Source organism: Brassica napus, chromosome C4 (genome assembly GCF_020379485.1).
Source record: "Brassica napus cultivar Da-Ae chromosome C4, Da-Ae, whole genome shotgun sequence".
Taxonomy (NCBI): domain Eukaryota; kingdom Viridiplantae; phylum Streptophyta; class Magnoliopsida; order Brassicales; family Brassicaceae; genus Brassica; species Brassica napus.
In genome coordinates, this window is record NC_063447.1 from 44,749,897 (window position 1) to 44,777,671 (window position 27,775).

The window sequence follows — 27,775 nt, forward strand, 5'->3', positions numbered from 1 at the left end:
TAAAGCCTCAAATTACATGAATTAACTGATTTTTGGGTTTAAACCTAAATTAACCCCAAACTTTTTTTATTTGGTTCACTTCGGGGTTTATGGATGTTAAAACCCCGACTCAAACCCAACATTACCCGAACTGATCTAATCCAAAAAATGTGGTTCATAAACGGGTCTGAAACACCTAACCCCTATAACTTGAAAACCGAATAACCCGAACCGACACAAATCTAAAACTCGAATGACCATCAAAATTAATTTGATCTCAGTTATAGATGTAAACTGAAATAGTAAAATTCAAACCAAAAATTTAATAACTTTCAAATTGAAAAATTTAACCAAATAGTTATTGATCCGCGCTTTGAAAGCGCGGGTCAAAATCTAGTTTGAATTACGGAACAAAGCCCTGATAAACTTTAATGAGCGCATTTCAGAATTAATTTCTTTCTTAGTACCCCAGCCATTACATAAGAACAATTTCATGTACATATTAAATCAACCGAGAATTGTTAAATTGTTAAACTTTGGTGCCAGCTAAATTCCAAACACGCAGCTTCCCACTCTTGTCTCCGGTGAATAACAACCCTTCAGGACCAACTGTGATTGCACCGACCGTGTTCGTCGAGAACATCTTTCCTCTCTCTTCAAAACTGTCCGCATAACCCCAAAATATAGAACGAATTGAGTAACAATGATTAAGGTTACAGTAACAATATAACAGGAGAAACACTAAGACTAAGCCCCACTTACGATGGTAGATCGCATATGCTGACTGTTCCGTTTTGGTAAGAGCAGAACATGATCGGTTTGCCCTCTGCATCGCTCATCCCACAAAGAGTATGCACACTCTGTTCCAAACCACAAAGAAAACATTAAGACACGTTTTACGTTAGCACCAAGCGTGGTTCTTTGTTATGAATATAAGGTGTGTATACAAAACTTACTTGTTCTTGTCTGCGTGTATTAGTAACTTTCAAGCTGCCACTGTCAGAACAAGCCCAAACTTTGATGCTCCCATCCAAAGAAGACGATATGAGATACTGATCCCAACATAAGAGCGACGTGACCGCGCCGGTATGTTGCCTCAGTGTCATTGTACATTCCAGTGTATTGAGATCCCACACCTTTATTGTTCTATCAACAGAACCAGAGTATAGTCGCTGACCCCCAACAATAAAGCATGTGACTTCACTGCTATGATGTCCCTCCAGAGATGTGAGATATGTGAAAGGATCAGACTTGGAATCAGTTGCTTTCCAGACAGATATACTACCAGACTGCACAAAAGCAACTTACTTTAGAACCAACAAGGAAGCAGAGAGCTAACACAATTAGAAAGGGAGAAAGGAAACTAAAATACTTACACTTGTCCCAGCAAAAAGCATTCCATTGCCAACGGTTATAGCATGGACCTGACCAACCGCTCCGTTAAGATGTAAATCTTTACTGGTTTGAACGTTAAAAGCCTGCAGAGTTGTATATAAACAAAACCTATGAGACCAGAGCCAAAGACAACACAGCAAATCCCACTCAAGAGTATAGACGACTGGCATAACTGCAAAAGTATATGAGATTCCTTAAACTAACCTTTACAGCATTTGGCAAGCCAAGGAAAACCCATGGTCCTTCACAGATTAAAGACCCTGCTTCTGCCTGGAGGTTGATTGTATGAACACACTGGCCAGTGTGGCAGTCCCATATTCGCAATGTACCATCGCTACCGGCTGAAAAGAGTTTATCTGAACCCTGAGGAAGTGCAATCCCCTTCAGATCCTATATGCAACAACAATATTTACAAGTTAGCTAAAGAAAAACCTTTTTCATTTAGCCAAAAGTCAAAGAGTAAAAAGGAAACAAACCTTCTTGTGTCCTTCAAGAGCAGCTACCATGACCAATCCAGGGAGGCAAGTCCAAGAGTGCAAGAAAGAGCATTGATCACCCTTTTTGCAATTTCCAGCTTTCCAAAACTTACACACACATTCCTTAGACTTGGGACTGCCTTTATCATTAGACCCCCAACCTCTCGTGTCTGAAACTGATGAGCTTCGTTGCACATATGCAGAATCCTTCCTCTGCTTGTTTGACACAAGAGCTCCTGCGCCTGAAACTTGTGGTTTCGTTGACATATAGGTGTTACCATTCTTCCTTGGCTTGTTGGCATCTGAAGCCGTCCAAACCAGATTCCTCGACCACTTATTAGGACCCTTGTTTTCATAAGGTCTTCTGGGAGCTATATCAGCTGCGAAATCTTGCTGTCTTTCCACTCCGAATTTCCTTCCATTAGAGTATCTCCTTGGAGCCTTGTAACTCATACTATAAAACACATTGAGAAAAACACTAACTTTAGCAGACTGTACACCACAGAGACGATTGCTGTTGCTGCTTCATCCATGATGATCCACAGAAACTCTCAGAAGAGTAACACGCTTCCAAGGAGTAAGAAGACGATGAGAATAAAAAAAACCTCCAATCCTCTGATACTCCCAAGTTCATGCTAACAAATCCAAGTATCGTAGCGCACCAAGTCCACAGGAATCAAAAACTAAACCAAATCAATCTAATCTCTATTCCTAACCCTAATCTAATCGTAACACCGTAGATGATCGATCTTCCGAATTCGCGAGCGTGTTCATACGTATCAAAACCCTAACTATGCACAAAAACACCAATCGGATTGATTTGATTCCATCATCCTTCATCGGCGAAACCCTAGCTTCCTAGGGACGGCGAAGATCGAGACGAAGCGGAAACCGAAATTGAAAGCACGAAGAAATCATCGTAGATCCGGAGTCGAAGAAGAAGCAAACCTGAGAGATCACACGAACGTACAATCTATATCTTCGACTCGGGAGAGAGCGATTAAAAAGAGAGTTTTGTTTTTTTTTTTCTGACGCGGTGAGAAGAAGCAAAGAGACGGACGAATTAGTTCCTGCGTTTGAGATGTATTTATAGATGGCCGTGGAGGTTTATTGGTATGGTTTTTATGTTGGGCTCAATCAAGGCCCATATAAATGTTCAAGAAGAAGGAATAAAGTTAAACTGTGTTTTCCGTTTATCTTTACCTGGGGCACAATCCCCTGTCTTATTTTCTTCTTCAAACTGTTATATTTTAATTTCCTCTTCATATAAATGTTCCAATATTTTAGTGCTATATATATATATCTTTTTATAATAGTTTAGGAATTTCGTTAGATATGTAGATGAATTTTTGCAATAGATCTTCTCAAAATTGCAACCGAGTTTGTTACAGTTTTTTTCTTTAGTCTGTTACAGATTGGTATATTTGTAAAACGATTTTGTTAAAGATACGATTTATACCGTTATGAATAAGGATTTTGAAGATAATTTTGATTTTGAAGATAATATATTTTTATAAATTGTAGATGAATATTCTGAATTAAGTCGTGTTTTCTGTGGTTTTGCAAAACCCATGTTACAACTTTCGTACTAATTCGGTGCCCCCACTAACCAGCTCGCGTGGTTCACCGGTTCCACCGACTAGACCCAAGGAGTTATTCAGTCGATTCTCATAGAGATACAAAAACGTATCGTCCGTGGTAGTACCACGAGCCCTCTGTCCCACGCATCTATCCAGAAGCAAGTGTAGTTCGAAATATCCACCATTATATTTTAATTTCCTTTGCTTATAAATGTTAAAATTTATCATTTAAATTTAAAAAACAAATAATTAGACACCAATGGTCTGCTTTGCTGGTTTGGGTCTCACTTCCTTTTCTTCACCTATACCTTCTTCTTCATTTCTCAAGCGGCAAACCAAGTTCGATGCTTCCACTGGTACAGGAAAGAAGTTGTCAAGTCATCGGGGTTGTTACTGAAGAAATGAGCTATAAAAGGGTGTAAAGCAAAGGGTTAGAGCAATCAAGATATTGTAATTGTGAGATGGTTGGTTCATCTCTTTCTCTCTGTAATTTTTCCAGGAAAGTTCTTCCTTGTTCTCATTTTAGAATCTCTTCTTCAATCCAAAATTATTTACAAGTGAGATGAGAATCGGTGTTTCATGAACATTGATTCTCGAGTCCATCAACATACGGATTAACCGGATCACCACCTATCTGCAACACTTCTGTAAAGGATTTTGATAACAAGCTGTGATTATTATTATTCAACAATCTAGCAAATTTACGCATCGGTCATGCTTCTAGCTTAAAACAAAGTATGATAAGACAAAACAAAATGCAATTGTTAATGCTTAACGTATTAAAAAAAGGTATATAGAAAAATCATCAAACTCAAACCAAAATAAATGAAAATCTTAGAGAAATAGAAAAGAAACTGAAGCTTGAAATAAATAATGCAGAAATCTAAAAGATGTAAGACATGATCCTAAGAAACAGAGATGACTCCATCCATATTCTTCAGTTTATGTTTCTTATGGCATTCAAGTTTCTTCTTTTTGGTTTCTTCACGAGAAAGTTTGAGAGACCATTGGTCAATGCAGAGGACGAGACCAAAGAAGCTCTGAGAATGCTGATAAGCTGCAAAAGAAGCAAAAACCTTAACACTGCGGCAAAAAGGATGTAACAAAAGAAGGCTAAAAACTACAACCATACTCACCTCTGCTCTAGAAATGCTAATTTGCTGCTCCTCGAGATCACTGATGTTCACCTGCATCTTCTTCAACAAGCCAATAGTAGAAAATGAATTCATAGGAGATATATTCAGATCATTAGACACAATGAACTTTGTGTTTTTCTTCATAAACCCGGTGTCACATCTTGATGAACTTCCAGAAATTACTTTCGGATTGTTAGGAGACATTTTCACAATATCGCCACTTATTATGAGAAGATCCATAGACCACTGAATCTGCCTGGCTAATTGGCAACTCCAAGAATCGCTAGAATTGCGAGGAACAAAACATTCATACACTGGTGATGGAGAAGGGAGATAGCCGAACATAGTGTTGCTACTGCAACTATAATAATCAGGAACTTGATTGAAATTGGAAGCTGATGCTTTTCTACAAGGGCTTCTGCACAAATTTTCGACACATCCCAAAATGCTGGATAATGAGCAGATCAACTCAAGAGGGAAGATCAGAAAACTGAGAAGTGCATCGATGAAGTCTGAATTGCACTCTGCATAAAGAATCTCATTATCAAACTTTCTAACAAAAAGTTTCACAGAGAATACACTGCTTGGTTCTACAATCTCCGAGTTTTGAAGATGCGGCGATAGAATTTTGAGGGTCATGCAAGGTTTCATCAGGAACGCGCATGTTAAGGGAGTTTCGGTAGTGAAAAAACATCCCAAAAGAGTCAGCACCTAAGATTTAGACAAGTAATAGTAGATGTTATTAAAGAGGTTATTTATAAACGATAATGATGCAAAATAAGGAAGATAAGAACAGTACCTCTTCGAACCCTATGTCAAGTAGGGTTTCTTGAAGATCACTAAAATCAGTGTATCCTTGATCATTAAGAACATTCATGATAACACCAATAGAGTTCACTGATACTTTCAAATTATCAGTCACAATGAATGAGGATCTGCAATTGACAAACACTCCATCTACACTATTTCCAAACTCTTCTCCACCTTGATCTTCTTCTGATGTAAAAATCCGAGTGCTCATCCTATCTCCACAACGACATGTTGAGGTGTTAAAATTGCTGTATACATGGCCGCAAGTACTATCATCACTAAGATAATTTGAGCATATAAAGAACTTGGTGGCATCAGTATCACCCATATTCAGCTTGAGCTTTCTACAGTGAATCTCATAAGAACTCTTGGGAGACAGTAACATACTCTTGCAAGCTTCAGTCTCAAAATGTTCGATGCCCATATCTGCAACGCTTCTGTTAAGGTTTTGATAACAAGCTAGGACTGTCTGCAAATCCTTATGACTCTCCAGCAATCTAGCAATTTTTCCCATTGGTAGACTCAAAAGGCTGATGAGCACGTCCACGAAATCATGATCCGCCTCAGCCAAAACAACTTTGTTTCTCTTCTCATCGACGAGAAGTTTCAAACTAAACTTTTTACTTTTAGACATTGGGAGGCTTAGGAAAACGAAAAAAGAATCAAGTGTGGCTTTACTCATAGAGGTAATCCCTCTACATATATAGAGGAACTAGTGGTTGCGAATCTGAAAAGGTTTCAAAATGTTAAACGAATAATTCCAGTATATTCCATTCCTCTTCAATTTAATGCTTGGAAATTGCAATATAAATTCCCAAGAAAATATCCTTAGATATTGCCAAGAAAATATCCTTAGATATTGCCAAGAAAATATATCATCCAATGAACTGTAAAGTCTCCTCGAGAATATCGGAGTTTATTTTTTTGTAATAAATTTTTCAGGTTTTAGCCCATTTCTTTACGGTCTAAGGGCATAATTAACAGGAGGATTTAAGTGGGATTTTTAGTGTTGGGTCTCATTATTTTTGTAAAAATCTGTTTTTAGAAGTGTTAAATAAAGACCGATTTTGGAGGGATTTTTTACTATTCTCGGGTACCACTTACACGTGGCGATCCACAATTGGTTCGTTTTTTAATTTTTTTTTCATACAAAAAAAAAAATTTCTAAGAAACCGGTTCATGGTTTCAGCGTTAATGATGGTTTAACACTAGTAATTTCAACTTCTTACTGTGTATTGAAAATCAAGAGTTTACGGTTCATTGCTATGACTTGTAAATGCAACCTCAACAGCATTCGAGAAACAAAAGAAACGAATAGAAAAAGAATATACGTGAATAAAATAGCAAAAATGAAAAAAAAATGATTATTCCTTCTCAAATCTAAAAAAAAAAAAATTGGTTCTTTAATTTTTTACAAAGAATGAGAATGAGAGATTATTATTATTTTTTGTAAATAATAATTTTTTTTAAGAACATTAAAAAATCGAAAACGAAGAAACCATAGATGGCTCTAATACCCTATCGAATGTTTTCAATTAAAGCTTTCTTAACCAAAGTTTGTTACAAGCCGTTGTCTTTTATATCAGATTGGTTTAGTAAAAGGAAACTAAACCAACCAGTACAATACATAACCAAATATATATATAGATGATCTAATAGCATTATTCTTTCACCATTCATACCCATACAATACTAGCAAATGCTGATAATTATAACAAATGTATCAGAAGTTCAATACCGACTTCGACATAACAACAATTAACTTTAAAACATTTCAGATAAAGTTCAGATTTATTGCTCAAACATATTTTATTCCTGAAAGAAGCAAATCACAAATTGATTGTGCGCTTTAAGCAGAAGTAGTTCCAGCTGTTGCAGCAATAGCTCCAGCTTCAGTCAACATAGGAACCAACTTGCCGTCTCTGTGCAGGTTTGTTACAGCTACAAAACAATGAATATCACACAAGATTGGTTTAGAGAAAACACAAGGAAAAATCAGAAAATCTATTTAAAAAAATTAGAAAGAGAGTTGCGATCTAGTTCTCTTACAATCGCAGCCACCGATGTGTTTTTCACCTATGAACACATTGGGAACGGTGCGTTGTCCTGTCCATTCTGCCAGAGCTGATTGAACTTGGCTACCATCACCTGTATTATAACAACAACAGCAATGAACAATGCTTGAGTTTCGAGTTCCCAGTGAGTCTGAATCAGTGTAATATACTAATCGACTGGCAAGGCCCCAGAAACATATACTTTGGTCAGAAACCTAAATCGAATTATTAGAGAATTTTTTTGAGTGATGGGCCCGTGAGCAGTGCCAGTATAAGGACCAAACGTAAAACCTAAACTAGAATCTTCAGAGAAAGGAGAGAAACATTCTAGAGCTGGTTCATGAATAAAACCAGTACGTGGATCAATAACCTAAACATGAATATGTAGGGGGGGCAAGAGAACAATCAGAACTTGCTCTGAAAACAAATTTCCGACAATGTGAACAAGGACAGAACCTAAACTTGGTAGTACAAACAAAAATGTAAACCCGAATCTCAAATATACAAACAAACAGAACTGTATGAAACAGTAAAAGATGGTAAATGAAATAAAATTACAAGGGCAAAACCTATAGTTGGATCAGTAACCTAAACACAAATCTCTTCTAGGGAAAACCAAGAAACTTTAAATGATGGGCTCATGAACAAAAACCTAAACTGTAAGAGAAACAGAGAAACATTCCACAACAGTGGGGGTTCACGAAGCAAAACCTATACTTGTATTGAATTAATAAACTAAATATGAATCTCCAGAGAAAGAGAGAAGATTTCGATGAAGCGCCTGTAAATAAAACATCAAATATACAAGGATCAAACAAAAACCTAAACTTGTATGACAGAGGAAGCAGAGAATTTTTCTAAAGCGGGTTCATGGACAAAACCTAAACTTGGATCAAAAACCTAAACAAGAATCTCTAAGGAATACATGCAAGAGAAAGAGAAACAACCACAACTTTCTGAAAACCAATAAAAAAACAGAGGAATCTTTGATTATTACTCTCTTTGTCGAGCTCAACGGCGATGAATTTAGCTCCCAATTGTTGCAAAAGCTCCTTCACTCTCACACAGTATGGGCAAAACGACTTGCTGCAATTCCCAAAATAAACCGATCAGATCACACAAAACAACAGACTCGCACCCCTTTGGTACACAAAAGCGTCTAGATACATCCATGCTTTATAATCGTAATATTTTTTCATGTAAACATGCACACAATCAAATCCATTTACACAAACACAGACTCCGATTACCAAACATGTTCATAAACAACCATTAAAATAAAAAAGCGAGAAAAAAATGGAGAATCGAGAAGAGAGGGACCTGAAAACAACGACGGCGTTGCCGGAAACGATCTCTTTAGCCTTCTGCATCGCCATCTTCCTTCGAAATTATGAAAACCCTAGATTCGCTTTTTATTGAGGAGGAGAATGAAATGGAATGTCTTGAGAAGAGGTGAGCCGGTCCGCTTTATAAATACGCAGTTGAAGACTTTTGTCATCTGGTCAACAAGATGAAGCTTTTGTTTAATATCAGCCGTCCATTTTGAAACGTGAATTAATTAATTTATTCGCTTTCAATATTTTATTGGGCTTTTCTGGGCCGTCGTCGTCAGGTTGGTGTGTGGAGTCTGGCACGTCCGCACGTGTAGAACGAAGCTCTCTTCCCTACCAAAAAAATATCTAAATTTTTGCAATAATCCTTTTCACAAAAGGATAAACAAAATCAAATATTTAGTATATTTGTATATAATACATCCAGAGAGTCGATAATATACATATACTTCCAGAGAGCACTGCTTAGGGTTTTATAACTAGGAGAGAAGAAGCAATATTACTACACAAGAAATTAAAGAGAAGAAAAAACATATGACGTCGAAGAAGATCAGAAAGTACGTGTCCCATCGAATGAGCTTCTTGAAGATCTTTGCATTCGATTTGTTCTGAATGCCCCTGAAGAAGATCGACAGTCATTCGAAAGAATTTTGTTTCTTGTTGAGAGTGCTTATTGGTACTACGAAGATAACGTCGTAGAGAACGATCCTAGGCTCAAGTCGCTGCCGTTTAAAGGGTTTACGTGCCTCGTATTCAAAAGCTGTGAGCTGTTCAGTCCTTACCTTGCTCATATCGATGACATATTCAGAGATTTCAGTTCTTACAAGAGTCGAGTTCCGGTCGCGGGTGTGATTATCTTGGACGAGACATATGAACGTTGCTTGTTGGTCAAGGGTTGGAAAAAATCATCAACTTGGAGCTTTCCGCGTGGGAAGAAGAGTAAGGACGAAGAGGACTACGCTTGTGCTATACGCGAGGTGTTAGAGGAAACTGGCTTTGATGTCTCCGAGCTGCTTAAGAAAGAAGACTATATTGAGTTTACGTTCAGAGGAGAGCAAACAGTGCGGCTTTTCATTGTCGCTGGTGTAAAAGATGATACAGCTTTTGCACCATTGACCAAGAAGGAAATCAGTCAAATCGTATGGCATCCGCTTGATCGGCTTGATGATGGAGGAGTTACTGGTCTCAAGTTGTACATGGTGGCACCTTTTCTCGCAAATTTGAAGTCATGGATATCAAAGCATCCGTCTTCTGTAGCACGGAGACCTGAGAAGCCACTTAAATCAATCTGCGTGTGGAATGCAAAGACAACAACAACAACAACAAAAGCGGAAAGAAGCTACAATAAAAGAGCCTCGAAACAGTCTCTGAAGTTCAACACATTAGCGCTCTTGCCGGCCAAGGAACCATGTTCTTCAGCTTGATGTATATGGGTGGTCAATTGGGAGCTAGATGCAGTTGGATTGGTGGGGTATGTAGAGCAAAACAGTTGGATATGTTAATTATTTTTTCGCTATTTTGTTTATACCTCTCGTTTTTTTAGAAGGAAAGGTTTAATTCTTGTACATGATAATGCATGGTTAGTAGGGACAGGTGTGAGATCCTTTTGATGATGGGTTTAGATAAGAATGGTTGCGACCACCTCTTTTTGCTCTTTCAAGTTTTATGTTCAAATCTCCAAAGCGCCTGTCTATTTTGCTCTTGTCTAGCCAATAATCTCAGTTTTCCTAACCTAATTTTGCATCTTTCAATTACTTTTGAGTTTTCACATAAATGACTCTAGTTTCTCTTTACCTCAAAACGTTACGAGAATAAAATCACTAGAAAACCTACTTTTATATCCAGAAGATTATAACATAATTGATCACAGGTTTCAATACCAACTTCTAAACAAATATAAAACATTTCAGACAAAGCTCACATCTATATATGGCTCAGAACAGTTTTATTATTCCTGATAGAAGCAAACAACAAATGGGTGTGCTCTTTAAGTATAAGTCTTCGCAGTTGTTGCATTGATACCTCTCCTCTAGGCTCTAGCTTGTTGTGATTTTGCTGAACCTTCACTCTCATGGCCAGCTCTTTCTTACTCTGTTTTTGTTATCTCTTGAACGTCTCTATTTTGTTCTTACACTCTCTGTTTTAATTCCGACGTATCTCTCTGTTTTGCTTGTGTTTCACACTCTCTCTCTTTCTCTTTACTCTCTTTGTATTTGTTCATTCTTGTAAAGAAAAGAGAGAATACTTTTATGTCTACATTGTTAACCTTTTCTCATTAACCTCAAACATACAAACTTACACAGTCGCACAACACAAACCCGGGTAGATATACATCTATGGATGCTTAATAAGCGCGCACACACACACACAATCAAAGCCATATACATAAACACAGATTTCGACGACGACGATTAGCCGTCTTGGAAACGAGAATTCTATTTATTTATCTGTTCAATATTTTGTTGGGAAAGTTCAAAAAAAAAAAAAAAAAGGAAATCTTGGATTATCTCAAATATCTTTGTTTTCTAAAAAGGAAAGACTCGTAAAAAAGGAAAAGGTGATTTTCTTAAATCGTATCAGATATTACCGTTGTTAAAAAAATATTAGATATTAACGATCAAAACGAGTATAAATATACATCCAAAGAGCACTCGTACTATCTCATACAACAAAAAAATAAAATAAAATCCCACACTGATTGTAGAGTTCTAAGAAGAAGCTGGAGTGTTACGCAAGAAAAATAATGTCGAGCCTCCCGTCGAAGAAAATTCTGGACGATCTCTACACTCGATTTGTTGTGAACGGCCCCGAGGAAGAAAAACAGTCTTTGAATCGACTCATGTTTCTTGTAGAGAGTGCTCACTGGTACTACGAAGATAACGTTGTCGAAAACGACAAAACCCTAAAGTCGCTGTCCTTTGGAGAGTTTACTCGTCTCTTATTCAACAACTCCGATGCGTTGAGACCTCACGTTGGATACATGGATATGATATTTAGAGACTTTTTCTCTTACAAGTCTCGAATCCCGGTCACTGGTGCGATTATATTGGACGAGACATACGAACGTTGCTTGCTGGTCAAGGGATGGAAACAATCATCGAATTGGAGCTTTCCACGAGGGAAGAAGAATACGAACGAAGAAGATGATGTTTGCGCTATACGAGAGGTCCTCGAGGAGACAGGGTGTGATGTATCGAAGCTGCTTAATAAAGAAGAATACATCGAGATTACATTCGAAGGAAAGAAGAGAGTGAGGCTTTACATTGTCGTTGGCGTGAGAGATGATACAGCTTTTGCGCCACAAACGAAGAAGGAGATCAGTCAAATCTCATGGTTTCGGCTTGATGGGCTTGAAAGTGGATTCGCTGGTCTCAAGTTGTTTGAGGTTGCACCTTTTCTAGCATCCTTGAAGTCGTGGATATCAAAGCATCTGTCTCCTCTGAGCATTGACAAGCCCCTTAAACCACCACTCTGCGTGTGGACTGCAACAAAGAAGACAACGACAACAATAACAATAACAACAACGGAAAGAAGATACAATGTAAAACCTTGGAGACAGTCTCTAAAGGTCAACAAGTCTGCAATTTTGCCGGCCTTGGGAATTTGTTCTTGAGTAGAGTCAGTCATCATATGGTCAAATATTGGGAGCTATATGGTGTGGTCGGATTGTAGAGCAAAATAGTACATGAGATATACTTTGCTATTTAGTTTGTTGTACATGATTATATTGTATATCCAGTAGTTAATGAAACCAAGCTTTATTCTTTATTTCTAAAACGTTTTTCTTCTTAATTTCAGACCAAGTAACTTATACATACAAATTATAATATAGATGCTTCTATGGAGAATTAAACTAAGTTATGTACAATCAAAGACCTTTTATCTTGCATTGCGTGGAGCAAATTCAGGTTTCGAACCTATGACCCTTGCGTTATTAGCAGGAAGCACTAACAAACTGAGCTAATATTAGGCCATTTTGTTTATTTCAAGAATTTATTTATTATCTACATGACTGCACCTTCAGGAGTTTTAGACTTTTATGTGATCGGGATTAACCAGAGCCCACATGGTACACCTTCTCGTTGTTGTTTCTATATGTTCTTGCTTTGCCAAAGCAATCTCTTAATCAAGAATCTAGATAACATAACTTTTAAACATGTTGGAGGTGCGATGAGAGGTGCAGGGCTAATCAAGAATCTTGTTGATAAGAGAAATGATAAACATAATCTAACTAATTAAATCTAAATTCCAAGATCGCTGATTTTGGTTTGGCTCGATGTCTATATGTATGGACAAAACTCATCTTAGCACCGCACCACGCAGGAAGCCTGTAACCTACTAAAAACACTAGAAACTCCATGTGTTAGGCTCGTTAAAAAAGAAATTCACACTCTGCGAGGTTATTGATAGAGTTTACAAATTCACACTATAAGGCTAGAGTTTACACTATGAAATTTAAACGGCACGATGGATATTGATTGAGGAGAATCAAGAGATGAGATGGAGAGGAAGCAAAGCCTAGAAGAAGAAGAGCTTTAGTAGCTTTTAAGCTCGCTCTTAAGCTGTATGTAGCTTTTTAATTGGCTTGATTCTACTATTTATCAGTGAATAAAAGACTATCAGATAAACAATCGATTTTACTATTTATCTAAAAAGTGAGATCGAAGCCATTGGTTTGCGATCCAGGTTAAAAGTGTACATATTTTCTGGCACAAAACAAAAGTTGTTTGACATATTCCCATTGAAATAGTTTTCTTAAAACATGCATAATGTTCATGTTCCAACGAGAAAAGAGAAATAAATGTAGTCGAAAGGAAAACGCAAATTACGACTAAAAACAAGAGAGAGAGAGAAAAAGTTTTCTTAGATAAATGTATTGATCCTCTCAGACCAAACTAAACCAAAAGAATGTACTGTACACTACAAGAAAACATCGGTATTCTGACGGACATTCCGACGGAAAATGAAATCCTCGGAATTTCCCGAGGAATTTCCGAGGAAATTCCGAGGAAACCCAAAATGAAATCCTCGGAATATACCGACGGAATTCCGAGGAAACATCAATCCGTCGGAATATTCCGAGGAAATTCCGACGAACTAGTGATCGATCGATGCGTTTTTGGACATATACCCATCGATCGATCACATTGTTACGCTTTGGTCCATCTTAGTGATCGATCGATGCGTTTTTGGACATAAATACATCGATCGATCCGTTTATAAAAAAACATTCGAGATTTTGAAACTCCAAACACTAGTTCCTCAGAATTTCTTCGGAATATTCCGAGGAAATTCCGAGGAACACTTGATATCCTTGATCGATCGATGGGATAATCTCATCGATCGATCACATTGTTACGCTTTGGTCCATCTTAGTGATCGATCGATGCGTTTTTGGACATAAATACATCGATCGATCCGTTTATAAAAAAACATTCGAGATTTTGAAACCCCAAACACTAGTTCCTCAGAATTTCCTCGGAAGATTTTGAAACCCCAAACACTAGTTCCTCAGAATTTCCTCGAAATATTCCGAGGAAATTCCGAGGAACACTTGATATCCTTGATCGATCGATGGGATAATCTCATCGATCGATCACATTGTTACGCTTTGGTCCATTTTAGTGATCGATCGATGCGTTTTTGGACATAAATACATCGATCGATCCGTTTATAAAAAAACATTCGAGATTTTGAAACCCCAAACACTAGTTCCTCAGAATTTCCTCGAAATATTCCGAGGAAATTCCGAGGAACACTTGATATCCTTGATCGATCGATGGGATAATCTCATCGATCGATCACATTGTTACGCTTTGGTCCATCTTAGTGATCGATCGATGCGTTTTTGGACATAAATACATCGATCGATCCGTTTATAAAAAAACATTCGAGATTTTGAAACCCCAAACACTAGTTCCTCAGAATTTCCTCGGAATATTCCGACGGAATTATGAGGAAGAAAAGGATTTCCTCGGAATTTCCTCGGAATATTCCGAGGAAATTCGGAGGAAATAGGGTTTTTAAACCGAAAACAACGTTTTGCGGTTTGAATAACACCTATATAACCCTTATTAAGTGTCCTACGTTCATTATGAAGTCAAAAATTTGTTCATTACCCTATAATAAACACTTTTCCGATTGTATGAACGAAATCCCCACAACATAAGAGAAACACTTATACACTTTAATGAACGGTAAAGGGAATACTTACAATTCGTTTTGAAATTTTTTATTTCATGGTTTATGCTCATCTATACAAAGAATCCTCAATGGTATGCATTACAATTGTATAAGAAATGAAATACGGCAAAAAAAATTGATGTTTTGAAACCCCAAACACTAGTTCCTCGGTATTTCCTCGGAATATTCCGAGGAAATTCCGAGGAACAATATAAATTAATAGAAATACATGCACATGATATTCTTTTTCCTCGAATTAATGAAAATATTCCGAGGAAATTCCGACGGATATTTAAGTGGCCGTCGGAATTTCCTCGGAATATTTTCATTTAACCGGGCAAACAAGCCGCCAAATATTTCGCGAAAATTGAAATTGAAAATACTGAGGGAATTCCGACGGAAAATATCCGTCAGACCCAAGGTTTTATAAACTCGAACCGCATCTTCTTCCCCATTTCTCTCTTCTTCCCCATTTCTCTCTTCTTCCTCTCCGGCGATCTCTCTCTCCTTCCGGCGTTCTCCACCTTCTCTCGCGACGATCTCTCCGGCGAATCCTTTCCATTCCTTTACAAATCATGTAAGGACCTTATCCCACTCTCTTAGGTCCTATTTGTTAGGTTTTTAAGTAGATTTGATGATTTTAGAAGTTTTTTGATAGATTTTTGTTAGGGTGATTGGGTAGGATTGTGATTTGTTGTGTAATAGGTTTAGAATTGTGATTTGGTTGTGTTGAATTGATTTAGAACTTTTTTTATAAATTGTTTATTATTTTTTGTATTTACAAAACGTTTATATAAATTCGATTTTACAAAACGTTTTTGTATATAAATTCGATTTTTGGATTTATAAAAGATGATTTCATATTTATAAAAATATTTATATTTATTAAAACTAATTTTGTATTTATAAAACATTTTTTTGATTTATAAACACTATTTTTTTATTTTTGTATTTATAAAAACTATTTTTAAATATACAAAATGTTCTTTGTATATAAATTCGTTTTTTGGATTTATAAAAGATGATTTCATATTTTAAAATTAATTTTGTATTTATAAAACATTTTTTGATTTATAAACATTATTTTATTATTTTTTGTATTTATAAATACTATTTTGTATTTATAAAAAGATGATTTCATATCTATAAAAATATTTATATTTATTAAAACTAATTTTGTATTTATAAAACATTTTTTTTATTTATAAACACTATTTTATTATTTTTTGTATTTATAAAAACTATTTTGTATTTATAAAAAGATGATTTCATATTTATAAAAATATTTATATTTATTAAAACTAATTTTGTATTTATAAAACATTTTTTTATTTATAAAAACTATTTTTTTATTTTTTGTATTTTAAATATGTTTTCTATTTCAATTTTAATTTTATATTTTTGAATTTCAATTTAAAAAAATAAATTTATAATTTTTTTTTTGAATTTTGGAAATATTCCGAGGAAGTGTATCCCTCGGAATATTTCGACGACATATTCCTCGGAATATTCCGAGGAATTTCCGACGAAAAAAGTCCTCGGAATATTCCGAGGAAATGAATTTCCTCGGAATTCCGTCGGAAATTTCCGAGGGATTTCCGAGGAAAGATGAATTTCCGAGGAGTTATTTCCAAGAACTTTTTTCGTCGGTATGTCGTCGGAATAGCGTTATTCCGACGACATACCGACGATTTTTTCCCTCAGTATGCCGCTGTTTTCTTGTAGTGGTATTTCTTAGTATTAAATAATCTCCTCGTCCTTGTCTTTACCCACCAACAGCAACGGTGGCTCCAACAGCAATAGCAAGAAGCCTCTCCATCATCAATGTCATCTTTATAAGCATCTTCGAATCCTTGTCTACATTTTTCCTGATCAAATTCTTCACGATCGTCGAGCTGTCCCTACAAACCATGACATCATAGTTAGCCGTATCTGGAGATTCCTTGAGTTCTGCGGCAGCACTCTTGATAGATGCTATAATTGTCGCATATGCATCCTTACACGCAGCGAACTGCTTCTTCATGTTTGGATTCTGGTTTGCCGCATTTGCGGCGAAACTTGCTGATTTCCCGGCGTAGGATATGCTAAGGCTGAGCGCCGCCTCAGCCGCTTGGAACTTCAAATTAAAACGATAACTTTGAAACTTTAATGTTGGTAAAGAAAAAAGAAATCGACTGAGAAATTACTAAAACAGTTGTAGAGTAACAAACTGTTGTATCTCTATCTAATGGTTAATCTAGAAAAAAAAAGACGATTAGTACCGTGCTGGTGGCAGAAGCGGCCGGAGGATACGCAGTCAAAGTATTGACGCAGAAGGCTTTGTCAGTGACACTTTGGCATATGGCGTTGATGGATTTTGTTGAAGCAGAGACAAAGAGAAACTGTAACAAAACTGCCAGAGAACCGACAACAAAACAAGAATAGAGAGAAGCCATCGCTTCGTTATATATTGTTTGTAACTTAAAGTGGTTATGGTTATATATTGTTTTGCATAATATTAGATACAACCCCTTAGTCGTGTTTCAGAATTGTTCAATGTATTAGAATTTGGTTTACATCAATGAAAGCTAGAGAATACAGATCGATCTAGTCAATTTATCCTTTAATTTTTGGGAGAATTTGGTCTGCGACCATAAATGACCAATATTTGGTCAATGATCCTAATTCTCCTCGATTGGGTTAATGACATAAGTGAGTTGGGTATCCGTTGTTGAAAGAAAGAAAGAACAATGACAAACACAAAACAGGCATCACATAAAAAGACGGTATGCTGCAATAAAAAAAAAAGAAGAGATATGTATTGTTTTTCAGTCTATTACCTATCATATTTTTAGTTGATTTCTATTATTTAGTTTGAATAATCAGAGTTTCAAAAAAAAAAGTTTGAATAATCTAATTATCTATATATATAATTATTAGGTATGATTCGTATTACCTGAATAGTGAAATATCACATTCATAATTGTATAGCGACATAATTTTATTCAATAATTTTTTGTAGAATAATAATAGATTAGCTGAATATGTGCTCTTGTGCAGAATATTTTATACACAGATATAAATATTTATTAAATAAATATAGTATAATAATTAATAAATAATTTATTTTCAATTAGATAATTGTATAATTTACATGTATAATTTATATTATATTGTTTTAATTAGATAATATAGTTTGATTAGTGCACTTGCACAGATGTTTATTTTAATAGAATAAACATACATAATATTTCACAACACAAGAATGTATAGGTGTTTGTTCGATTTGTAATATATAATATTCCTTATAGATAATAGATTTTAATTATTTGTAATTTTTTGTTTTGCGACAATCAAAATGATATGCTACATAAAATATTCGTCAATTAATAATTTTAACTACAATAACTATTTTGATATATTTACTTATAAATTAAAACACCAGTTATTTTGTTTATGTACATTAATAAATCTATCTTTCTAAAATAAAATATTTTAAGTCAAATAAAATAAATAAAATTTTCTTATATTTTGATAAGATTAAATAAAAGATAAATATGTCTCTAAGAATTTTAAAGATAATTTATATATATATTGTGTTGTTATCTGAAAATACCTTTTAATAAAAAGTTAAAATTAAAAACAGAAAACACATAACTAAACATTAATCAAATAAAATTGTTGATTTGATAAAATTAAAAACAGAAAACACATAACTAAACCTTAATCAAATAAAATTATTGACTGGATATAACTGAAAAAAATTGTGTGGTTTTTAAATTTATTTATTAAAAATGAATATGGTGTACAAATATTTTTTTTTTAAAAATATACGTAAGAATTTTTATAAAAAGATAAATAGTAATTGGTAAAAAAAAAGAAAACATAAATAATAATTTATTATTATAGTCTTTTAATTAGTAATGAATGTAGTAATAAGTAGATCAACAATCATCTCATAGTTGGTTGGATCAAAGAGACCATCGAGCCAAAGATTCGGTCGACGATTTCAACTCGGGAAGTCGCTAAGAGCTCTAGGATGTCATCAAGAAGAGATTTTCAATCAAGAGTGGGGCTCATCTCTAGCAGCTCCGGAATTCCTTAGCGACCCGCAAGCAAAATGGAACAATGGTGGATGATTACTTTGGACGATTAACGAAGATCTGGGATGGGATTTCCGAGTGTATGGAAACCAAACGGTGTGGATGTGGTAAGTGTGAGTGCAATCTGAATGCAGGTCACGATAAGGAAAGAGAGATTCTGAAAATTCATGATTTTCTCGCTGGTTTAGATGATCCAGTTCATGGGGTTATTCGATCCCAACTTTGTGCAATAACGCCTCTTCCGGATTTGGATAGTGTCTATCAAACGATAGTTCAGAATGAAACAATTCGTCAGAGTGTAACATCTGAAGTTCCGGTGAAGAGTTTTGCTACTCAAGTTTCACCTGCGAATGGCTCTCGCTCTTTGGCTCCAGGTTGGCCTAAAGACTCTTCCAGACATATGTCAGATAGATACTATGGTTGTTCAACTAATCGAGACTACATAAGGTCTTATACAAAGGATATGATGCGACTTCATGTTTTAAGATGACAGGATATCCGAAATGGTGGCCTAAAGACCCTCGCAACAAGCCTCCTGGAAAGGGAACTCAACAGGCTTCAGCTGGTCGTGGATACTTAATAAGCACACACACAATCAAAGGCTCAAAGCTATATAGGTTAACACAGATTCGACGACAACAACATCTTCACAAACATACAAATCGAAAGAAATCACAAGAGAAAAAAATGGCCAAGGTTCGATAAGAGAGAGATCATAAAACAACAACGGCATTGCTGAAAACGATCAGCCGTCGATTTTGAAACAAGAATTCTTTTTTTTTATCTGTTCAATATTTAATTGGGCTTTTTGTTTGGGCTGTCGTTTTTTTCTCCTCGCCGTCAAGTTGGTGTGGTGAATGGCTGGGATCTGGCACGTGTAAGAAAATCTTAGACGTATCTGAAAAATCCTCTTTCTAAAAAGGAAAGACTCGTAAAAAAGGAAAAAATGATTTTCAAAACAATATTGATAGCAATGAACTTGATCAAAGCTTAAAAAACTAAAACTAAGAACACAGATACTTTTTTGAGCAATTGATATTGCCTCTTTTTGGCTTTCTCATTGATTTATAAAGAAACGAAACAGAGGTTGGAATCATTGATTCCTACAATACTGGAAGTTGAGGGTTCCTAAACTATAGGATAACTTAGTCTCCCTTATTAACAACTAAGTACATGGTTCAAACGCAGCGGTTGCGGTCATGGGAATTTGCAGATGCAGGTAGTTGCGGTTTATAGCGGTTTATAGCGGTTTTAAAAGATTTGTACGACCGATTAACTACCAAATGCAGCAGCGGTTAAATAATAAATTAACAATATTTACATTTATATAACTATAAAAATATCAAAAATTATAATATTATAATAAATATAAAAATTATATTTAGAAAGTTATAGTTTAAATTTTTTAAAAAATTTTAAAACTATAGAAAATATTTTTATTTAAATTTTTTATGATATTAATTAAAATATAACAGATATATTTAAGTATTTTTATAATTCCAATTTAAAATTTTATTGAATATTTTTATTTTTGTATTTATACTTATTTAAAAAATAAGAAAAAAATTATTTTCTCGCAACCGTCCGCAACCGCAAACGCTAACCAACTTTTGAATTTATGAGATTTAGAATGGTTTGAAGCGGTTTAGATCGGTTTGAGTGATTGTTGCAAATCACCAACAACCGCTTTTGGGTGATAGCGGGGAAACCAGTCATACCCTAGATGAAACGATAACAAGTAGAACAAAGACTTTTTTGGTGAAAGACTTAAAACAAATAACAATAATATAGAAATAAACTAAACTTCATCTTCACGTCACCTACTTACGGTTCAGTATTCCGGTCCGGTTCAGCCCGCTCCGGTTCGGTTACAAAAAAAAAAGCTTCTATGGAGAATTTAAACTTAGTTATGAACAATCAAAGACCTTTTATCTGCATTCCGTTTGAGCAAAGCTCGAGCTTCGGATTTGTATGTATAGAACTCGGTTTTTGGCAAATTTGCAGTAAGTAATGTCCCTTGAGAACATCTCAACAGTCCAATCACACATCTCATTCATATCTTCCTTGACATTGATTTAGTCTATCTTCAAATCCACTATTCTTCTGAAATATCAAATCCATAGCGCATTTTTCCTAAAGGTAGAAAGAAAGTAGCTTATATATATGTTCTTCTCCAGCAAAGAATCTCAAGCCACTATTATTCCTTATGAAGCATTTACAAATGGATCTGGTCTTAAGCAGAAGTAGTAGCAGTTGTTTCAGTGATATCCTCCAGCTTCAGTTAAAAGATAAACTTACTTACTCTGTCTATATACAAGTTTGTTGCTACCTTTGGTGTCAAGTTTTGTCTCCCATTCTGACTTTCACTACAAGAAAAATGTGTTTTAATAGCGGACGAATAACGCTATATAACGATACTATAGCGGTTTTTGAAGCGCTGTATCATAGCCCGTCATAATAGGTAAAGGACATTAGATAGAGGTTTTTGCGCTTCTATCTTTTCTTCCGATACGATAGCGCTTTTCTATCTGCAATTAAATATTATTTAAAAGCGTGTCATAAATGCTATTACTTATATTAAAATTTTTTTATGGAAATTTAAATGTTTAAAAATAAAAACATAATTAAAATTTAAATTGGTTTATATATTTAAAATTTTGTTTATTATTTAAACTGATTTATAATAAAACTGGTTTACAAAAGGAATATGGTATACAAATTAGAAAATAAATCAAAACTAAACCAACAACTTAAACCAAGATTTAACCTAAACCTATTTACTAGTTAAACCTAATACAGTAACACCTCCGGCGCATCTCCGCTATGTCAACCTTCACCTCTGGCGCGCATCCCTTTCATCATTATTCCAGATCTGTGAGCAAAAAGTAATAGATTTTATTAGAAAATAAAAGATGAAAAGAAGATGAACACGTAAGAAGAGACAACCCAAAGAGGAGGAGGCGAGGTCATGGTGATGGTGGTGAGCTGGAACCCGTTACGACAGACGACGAGTTTGAGAGATCGTGAGATGAGGATTGAATAGGTGATGAAAGAGGAGGATTGATAGGAGAAGATGATTGCATGATATGAGATGATGGGAGAGGAGGATTTCAGATGAGTTATCATGAGCAAGAAGATTGAAGAGATGGGGAGAGAGAGACGAGGAGACGAAAGATCGTGAGAAAGAAGATGAAAGAGATAATGCAAAAAAAAAATATTAAACTGAATCACTTTTGTCCGTTAGATTGAGTTATATCAACGGTGGAGATCAAATATAGTAGCTATCCTCACCATCCTGTTTTAACTAATGAAATTTTTTACTCTTTGTTTTATTAATTAACCAATGAGAAAAAAGGAAAATGATTAACAAAAGATTGAGTTGTAACCATTGAATTAAAAGGAATCAATAGTCATAGATTAACTAATCAAAACTTTTTTTATTTAATAGATGTTTTAAAAATTATAGTTTTATTATGTAACTAGTTTTATTTATATAAAAATTAAATTATCATTTACAATTATAAAGTTACGATAAGAACTATTGAATTTCAGATTTAACATATAATATTTTAAAGCAAAGGTTTGTGTGATAGGGTTCAAAGGTTATATTTAAGGTTTGAAAAAGAAAATTTGAAAAGATCATATATTTATAATTATTTTTTTAGTTTTTTGTCTTATTAAAACTTGGAAATATTAGATTTGGGATTTTTTATTTAAAGTTTAGTGTTTATATGATGTTTGAATGGGGATATAGGGTTTAGAGTTTGTAAAGATGTAAAGGATTTAGGGTTTGAGATTTAGATTTAAGATTTGAATTGAAAATAAATTTTGAAAATATTAAAATTTAAATTTAAACTTAAGATTTAAGATTAAAATAGGAAAATATTTGAGCTTTAGATTTGTGTTTATAATTTAGGGTTTAAAATATGTTATGAGTTTAGGGTTTTAAATAGCCAAACATGTTTTTTTAATTATGTTTTGCTATTAAAACTAAGTGTTAAAACCATACACTATTATAGCGTTTTCAAATATGCCACTCTCTCATAACGTTTCGAAATATACAAACGCTATCTAAGACTAAGGCGTATGTCAACCATAGCGTAAAGGCAAAAAATGTTATCCTCTACTGCTATTGAAACTCATATTTCTTGTGGTGTTTGTCGCAAACAATCTGAATTACAAAGGTGATTTACTATTTGCCTAGAGATGTTTGTTTCCCTTTTTATTCCAATTTTGAAAGAATTTTTCATACATGAAGATCAAACTTGGAAGATCAAAGACAAAACCAAAGATGAAAGAAAATTATTAGTTATGTAAAATTCCATCTAATTCCAAAACATATTAAATTGTTGTCACATGGTTCTATATCTTCTTCTTTTTTTTTTCATCTTTCTCTTGGTTAAGTGTCAGCATTCTACTATCTATTAGTACAATATTGTACACTTCGAAATGTACAAACGTTATTTAAGACTAAGGCGTATGTCAACCATAGCAGAAAGGCAAAAAATGATATTCTCTACTATTGAAACCCATATTTCTCGCGGTGTTTGTCGCACTGAATTACAACGGTGATTTGCAGAGGCAATGCTTGTTTTGGAGTTAAATCTAATGCTAAGCCCATGATGCTATATACTAAAACGGTCAACATGAGTTCAATGTAAGTTTATAAATGGATGGTCAACATGAGTCCAAAGGTAGAAAAAAAGTAGCTTATATATATATAATATATATGTTCTTGGATTATCTCAAATATCTTTTTTTTCTAAAAAGGAAAGACTCGTAAAAAAGGAAAAGGTGATTTTCTTAAATCGTATCAGATATTACCGTTGCTAAAAAAATATTAGATATTAACGATCAAAACGAGTATAAATATACATCCAAAGAGCACTCGTACTATCTCATACAACAAAAAAATAAAATAAAATCCCACACTGATTGTAGAGTTCTAAGAAGAAGCTGGAGTGTTACGCAAGAAAAATAATGTCGAGCCTCCCGTCGAAGAAAATTCTGGACGATCTCTACACTCGATTTGTTGTGAACGGCCCCGAGGAAGAAAAACAGTCTTTGAATCGACTCATGTTTCTTGTAGAGAGTGCTCACTGGTACTACGAAGATAACGTTGTCGAAAACGACAAAACCCTAAAGTCGCTGTCCTTTGGAGAGTTTACTCGTCTCTTATTCAACAACTCCGATGCGTTGAGACCTCACGTTGGATACATGGATATGATATTTAGAGACTTTTTCTCTTACAAGTCTCGAATCCCGGTCACTGGTGCGATTATATTGGACGAGACATACGAACGTTGCTTGCTGGTCAAGGGATGGAAACAATCATCGAATTGGAGCTTTCCACGAGGGAAGAAGAATACGAACGAAGAAGATGATGTTTGCGCTATACGAGAGGTCCTCGAGGAGACAGGGTGTGATGTATCGAAGCTGCTTAATAAAGAAGAATACATCGAGATTACATTCGAAGGAAAGAAGAGAGTGAGGCTTTACATTGTCGTTGGCGTGAGAGATGATACAGCTTTTGCGCCACTAACGAAGAAGGAGATCAGTCAAATCTCATGGTTTCGGCTTGATGGGCTTGAAAGTGGATTCGCTGGTCTCAAGTTGTTTGAGGTTGCACCTTTTCTAGCATCCTTGAAGTCGTGGATATCAAAGCATCTGTCTCCTCTGAGCATTGACAAGCCCCTTAAACCACCACTCTGCGTGTGGACTGCAACAAAGAAGACAACGACAACAATAACAATAACAACAACGGAAAGAAGATACAATGTAAAACCTTGGAGACAGTCTCTAAAGGTCAACAAGTCTGCAATTTTGCCGGCCTTGGGAATTTGTTCTTGAGTAGAGTCAGTCATCATATGGTCAAATATTGGGAGCTATATGGTGTGGTCGGATTGTAGAGCAAAATAGTACATGAGATATACTTTGCTATTTAGTTTGTTGTACATGATTATATTGTATATCCAGTAGTTAATGAAACCAAGCTTTATTCTTTATTTTTAAAGACGTTTTTCTTCTTAATTTCAGACCAAGTAACAGAAATATACATACAAACTATAACATAGATGCTTCTATGGAGAATTAAACTTAGTTATGTACAATCAAAGACCTCTTATCCGCATTGCGTGGAGAAAAGCTAGCTTAAGCAGACAATCAATGACCTAATGCAGCAATTACAAATGGATCTGGTCTTAAGCAGAAGTAATAGCACTTGCTTCAGTGATATCTTCAGCTTCAGTTCAAAGAGAAACAAACTTACTGTGTCTATTACAAGTTTGTTGGTGCTACCTTTTAGTGTCTAACTTTGTCTCCCATTCTGACTTTGTCCAAAACAATCTGAATTACAAAGGCGATTTGCAGAGGCAATGCTTGTTTTGGAGTTAAATCCAATGCCTAACCCCATGATGCTATATACTAGAACGGTCAAACATGGGTTCATTCAATGTAAGTTGCTAATGAGTAATGAGATATGTTGGTGAAGGGTTAATTAGAAACTTAAAAGTAATTAAAATTTTTGACCTATACAGGTTTCGAACCTGTGACCTTCGCGTTATTAGCACATTTGTATAACTTTATGTTGTGAAATTATTTATTATCTATAAAACTGTACCTTCAGGAGTTTAGAGTTTTATCAGTTTATGTGATCGTGATTAACCAGAGCCCACATGGTACTGGTACACCTTGTTGTTGTTTCTATATGTTTTTGCTTTATCAAAACTTATCTTCTAATCAAGAATCTAGATAACAGAACTTTTAGACATGGTGGAGGTGCGATGAGAGGTGCAGGAGCTAATCAAGAATCTTGATAACAGGAATGATAAACATAATTTCACTAACTAATTAAATCTAAATCCCAAGATCGCTGATTTTGGTTTGGCTCGATGTCTACTAGGTATGGACAAAATTCAGCTTTGAACCGCATCGCAGGAAAAGCCTGTAAGCTACTAAAAACACTATAGATAGTTTTGACTCATTACATCCACCAAATTTCATGTGTTAGGCCCGTTAAAAAGGAAATTTATACTGATATTTTTCACTCTCTGCGAGGTTACATGGCTGCAGAGTATAATTCTCGAGGACAGTTAACATGAAAGCTGATGTTTAGAACCACGGAGTTCTTGTCCTCTAGATAGCGTGCAAGACAAGAAACAGCGTTTGCGTGCCAGATTCTGGTCATCTCCTACAGAGAATAAGATTCCCCAGAACCTCTTATCTTGAAAATTCCACCATCGTTTCTAGGTCTGGAACCTCTGTAGACTCACTGAACAGATTGTTAGAAACCCTAGATCCATGTCTACAAGACGAGTTGCTACAATCACAAGGCAACGAAGCAGAGTTTGTAAAGTTCTTCTGTGGGATTTTTATGCGCACAAGCTTCTCCATCGCTCAGGCAACCGACAGAAGAACTCATCTGATTCCACCTCCAAACATTCCTCCATTCTTGAGGGAATAGCTCTTTAACTACAGACCCAGAGTGCAGTAGTACTATATTTTGTAGCACCAGTAGTACTACGATGTATATACAAGATTCATGCTGGACAACTAATGCTGCATATGAATGCATTACATGTAGCATTTTGAAGAAATCTAACATGTGAATACCGAGCTAGAGAGAATTTTACGGGTATAGATTTCGCAAACTCAACTCATAAGGATATATTCAACAACAAAACACTAACCTTTCGCATTTCAAAACATCGATCTAAAGTTTCCATTGTTTCACAACATTTATTGAAAGAACAATAAAACACACACACACAACGCATTCCTTTTGGTTCTTGATCTTGAACTCTTATAAGAAAAATATATGCGGTCCTGCATCAAGAAAACAAACAAAATCCAGATCAAAACTTTAGATATCCATGTACCATTTTTCGAGTCTTCCTTGTCTAAAATGCTTAAGTATCCAAATTTAAATCTAAATAATTGTAAGATAAATACCGAATTCTACTCATCTGCAACGACAACACTGATCTCTCCCTTCTCTAGCAAATCGTAAAACTCCCTCGTTCGTCTTTGGTTGTTCCAATGATGCATCTTCCACAACCCTCCAGCCGCAAGTCCTAGTGCTATTCCATATATTATCTCTTTGACTATGCTTGGTCCCTGGTACACAGCCTTCCCTATCTTTGGAACATTCGCCATTTTTATATCTCCTACCCAAAATGATATTCGTATTTATCAGAACATATAATATTTGAATTCTCTCCAATGTTCTAACATAATATAGTAAAGTTCCACTTCCAGCCTTTCCTCGAAATATATTTTGTGCAACCAAAGCCGAGAGTAAAAACAAAAAAGCATACCTTAGAAACCAGAGGTTGAAAGATTCTGAGCAGAGAAAAACAGAGAAGCTTCAAGACTCCATGAGACGAGAAAGATCTTTTAAAAAGAGGAGGCATGCATTAATCACTTTTTTCTAATGTCAAAGCAACGGTTAAGATTAAAGAGTCGATGTGAGAGAAAAGATTTAAGAGTCAGATTAGTTTTATGTTTTCAAATCACGGATAGTAATGTACTCTTTGTTTGACAAGTGTAACACACGTCAACACCGTGAGCGAGTGTCACGTATGCGGTGCAGTGCCGTCTTAGATAATTTAATAGCTTAGGTGAAACATCGATTATGGACTTTTTCTAATTATTTTCTTAATTTTGTTGATACATTTTCTAAAAAATGAACCAAAATATTTTTTTTCGTAGGGAAAATTGAAAAATCCTAAAGTGCACAAATTTTTTTGAG

At 35.1% G+C, this 27,775-nt stretch overlaps 8 protein-coding genes across 9 annotated transcripts; 3 read left to right on the plus strand and 5 right to left on the minus strand.

The window, feature by feature from the left end:
* Positions 1-287: 287 nt before the first annotated feature.
* Positions 288-2,918, minus strand: LOC106446143 (zinc finger CCCH domain-containing protein 59). The gene is given in 7 exon segments (XM_048753527.1): positions 288-641; positions 742-839; positions 936-1,268; positions 1,356-1,457; positions 1,579-1,764; positions 1,851-2,348; positions 2,351-2,918. Coding segments are annotated over 7 exon segments (1,383 nt in total). The 5' UTR covers positions 2,384-2,918; the 3' UTR covers positions 288-508.
* A 1,253-nt stretch (positions 2,919-4,171) lies between these two features.
* On the minus strand, positions 4,172-6,142 carry LOC106449613. The gene is made up of 3 exons (XM_013891349.3): positions 5,366-6,142; positions 4,567-5,277; positions 4,172-4,487 (listed from the first exon to the last, which is right to left on the minus strand). Exons 1-3 carry the CDS (start codon positions 6,056-6,058, stop codon positions 4,368-4,370), a joined length of 1,524 nt encoding a protein of 507 aa, XP_013746803.3. The 5' UTR covers positions 6,059-6,142; the 3' UTR covers positions 4,172-4,367.
* Positions 6,143-7,000: 858 nt separating this feature from the next.
* On the minus strand, positions 7,001-8,960 carry LOC106446144 (glutaredoxin-C2). The gene is made up of 4 exons (XM_048753298.1): positions 8,751-8,960; positions 8,428-8,516; positions 7,426-7,524; positions 7,001-7,317 (listed from the first exon to the last, which is right to left on the minus strand). The coding sequence occupies exons 1-4, from the start codon at positions 8,804-8,806 to the stop codon at positions 7,226-7,228; spliced, it is 336 nt and encodes a 111-aa protein (XP_048609255.1). The 5' UTR covers positions 8,807-8,960; the 3' UTR covers positions 7,001-7,225.
* Positions 8,961-9,279: 319 nt separating this feature from the next.
* LOC106449614 (mRNA-decapping enzyme subunit 2-like) lies at positions 9,280-11,200 on the plus strand (the record flags this gene model as incomplete). The annotated part of the gene is made up of 1 exon (XM_013891350.3): positions 9,280-11,200. A coding segment is annotated over one exon (906 nt), but the record flags the coding sequence as incomplete, so codon positions are not given.
* Positions 11,201-11,205: 5 nt separating this feature from the next.
* LOC106395904 (mRNA-decapping enzyme subunit 2-like) lies at positions 11,206-12,730 on the plus strand. Its single transcript, XM_013836226.3, has one exon. The coding sequence runs from the start codon at positions 11,505-11,507 to the stop codon at positions 12,372-12,374; it is 870 nt and encodes a 289-aa protein (XP_013691680.2). The 5' UTR covers positions 11,206-11,504; the 3' UTR covers positions 12,375-12,730.
* A 3,892-nt stretch (positions 12,731-16,622) lies between these two features.
* Positions 16,623-18,340, minus strand: LOC106393814. The gene is made up of 2 exons (XM_022714838.2): positions 17,206-18,340; positions 16,623-17,060 (listed from the first exon to the last, which is right to left on the minus strand). The coding sequence occupies exons 1-2, from the start codon at positions 17,377-17,379 to the stop codon at positions 16,710-16,712; spliced, it is 525 nt and encodes a 174-aa protein (XP_022570559.1). The 5' UTR covers positions 17,380-18,340; the 3' UTR covers positions 16,623-16,709.
* A 4,747-nt stretch (positions 18,341-23,087) lies between these two features.
* Positions 23,088-26,442, plus strand: LOC125586258 (mRNA-decapping enzyme subunit 2-like). Its single transcript, XM_048756148.1, has one exon. It carries the CDS (start codon positions 24,007-24,009, stop codon positions 24,874-24,876), a length of 870 nt encoding a protein of 289 aa, XP_048612105.1. The 5' UTR covers positions 23,088-24,006; the 3' UTR covers positions 24,877-26,442.
* A 200-nt stretch (positions 26,443-26,642) lies between these two features.
* Positions 26,643-27,501, minus strand: LOC106356139 (putative cytochrome c oxidase subunit 5C-4). 2 transcript variants are annotated; one of them, XM_013795958.3, is made up of 3 exons: positions 27,342-27,501; positions 26,977-27,191; positions 26,643-26,850 (listed from the first exon to the last, which is right to left on the minus strand). In XM_013795958.3, exon 2 carries the CDS (start codon positions 27,178-27,180, stop codon positions 26,983-26,985), a length of 198 nt encoding a protein of 65 aa, XP_013651412.1. In that variant the 5' UTR covers positions 27,181-27,191; positions 27,342-27,501; the 3' UTR covers positions 26,643-26,850; positions 26,977-26,982. The 2 variants fall into 2 exon arrangements, with proteins under 2 accessions (XP_013651412.1, XP_013651413.1); XM_013795959.3 differs by having other exon boundaries at positions 26,977-27,188; positions 27,342-27,494.
* Positions 27,502-27,775: the final 274 nt, after the last annotated feature.

Bases quoted from the DNA above. Each gene is read 5' to 3' on its own strand.
- LOC106449613 (XM_013891349.3), bottom strand. From the start codon at position 6,058: ATGAGTAAAGCCACACTTGATTCTTTTTTCGTTTTCCTAAGCCTCCCA. The intron at 5,278-5,365 runs GTACTGTTCTTA...TCTAAATCTTAG, and splicing joins TTGACATAGGGTTCGAAGAG to GTGCTGACTCTTTTGGGATG. The intron at 4,488-4,566 runs GTGAGTATGGTT...CTTCTTTTGCAG, and splicing joins TTAGCATTTCTAGAGCAGAG to CTTATCAGCATTCTCAGAGC.
- LOC106446144 (XM_048753298.1), bottom strand. From the start codon at position 8,806: ATGGCGATGCAGAAGGCTAAAGAGATCGTTTCCGGCAACGCCGTCGTT. The intron at 8,517-8,750 runs GTCCCTCTCTTC...TGGGAATTGCAG, and splicing joins AACGCCGTCGTTGTTTTCAG to CAAGTCGTTTTGCCCATACT. The intron at 7,318-7,425 runs GTAAGAGAACTA...ATTGTTTTGTAG, and splicing joins ACACATCGGTGGCTGCGATT to CTGTAACAAACCTGCACAGA.
- LOC106395904 (XM_013836226.3), top strand. From the start codon at position 11,505: ATGTCGAGCCTCCCGTCGAAGAAAATTCTGGACGATCTCTACACTCGA.
- LOC106393814 (XM_022714838.2), bottom strand. From the start codon at position 17,379: ATGGCTTCTCTCTATTCTTGTTTTGTTGTCGGTTCTCTGGCAGTTTTG. The intron at 17,061-17,205 runs GTACTAATCGTC...TTTAATTTGAAG, and splicing joins CCGCTTCTGCCACCAGCACG to TTCCAAGCGGCTGAGGCGGC.
- LOC125586258 (XM_048756148.1), top strand. From the start codon at position 24,007: ATGTCGAGCCTCCCGTCGAAGAAAATTCTGGACGATCTCTACACTCGA.
- LOC106356139 (XM_013795958.3), bottom strand. From the start codon at position 27,180: ATGGCGAATGTTCCAAAGATAGGGAAGGCTGTGTACCAGGGACCAAGC.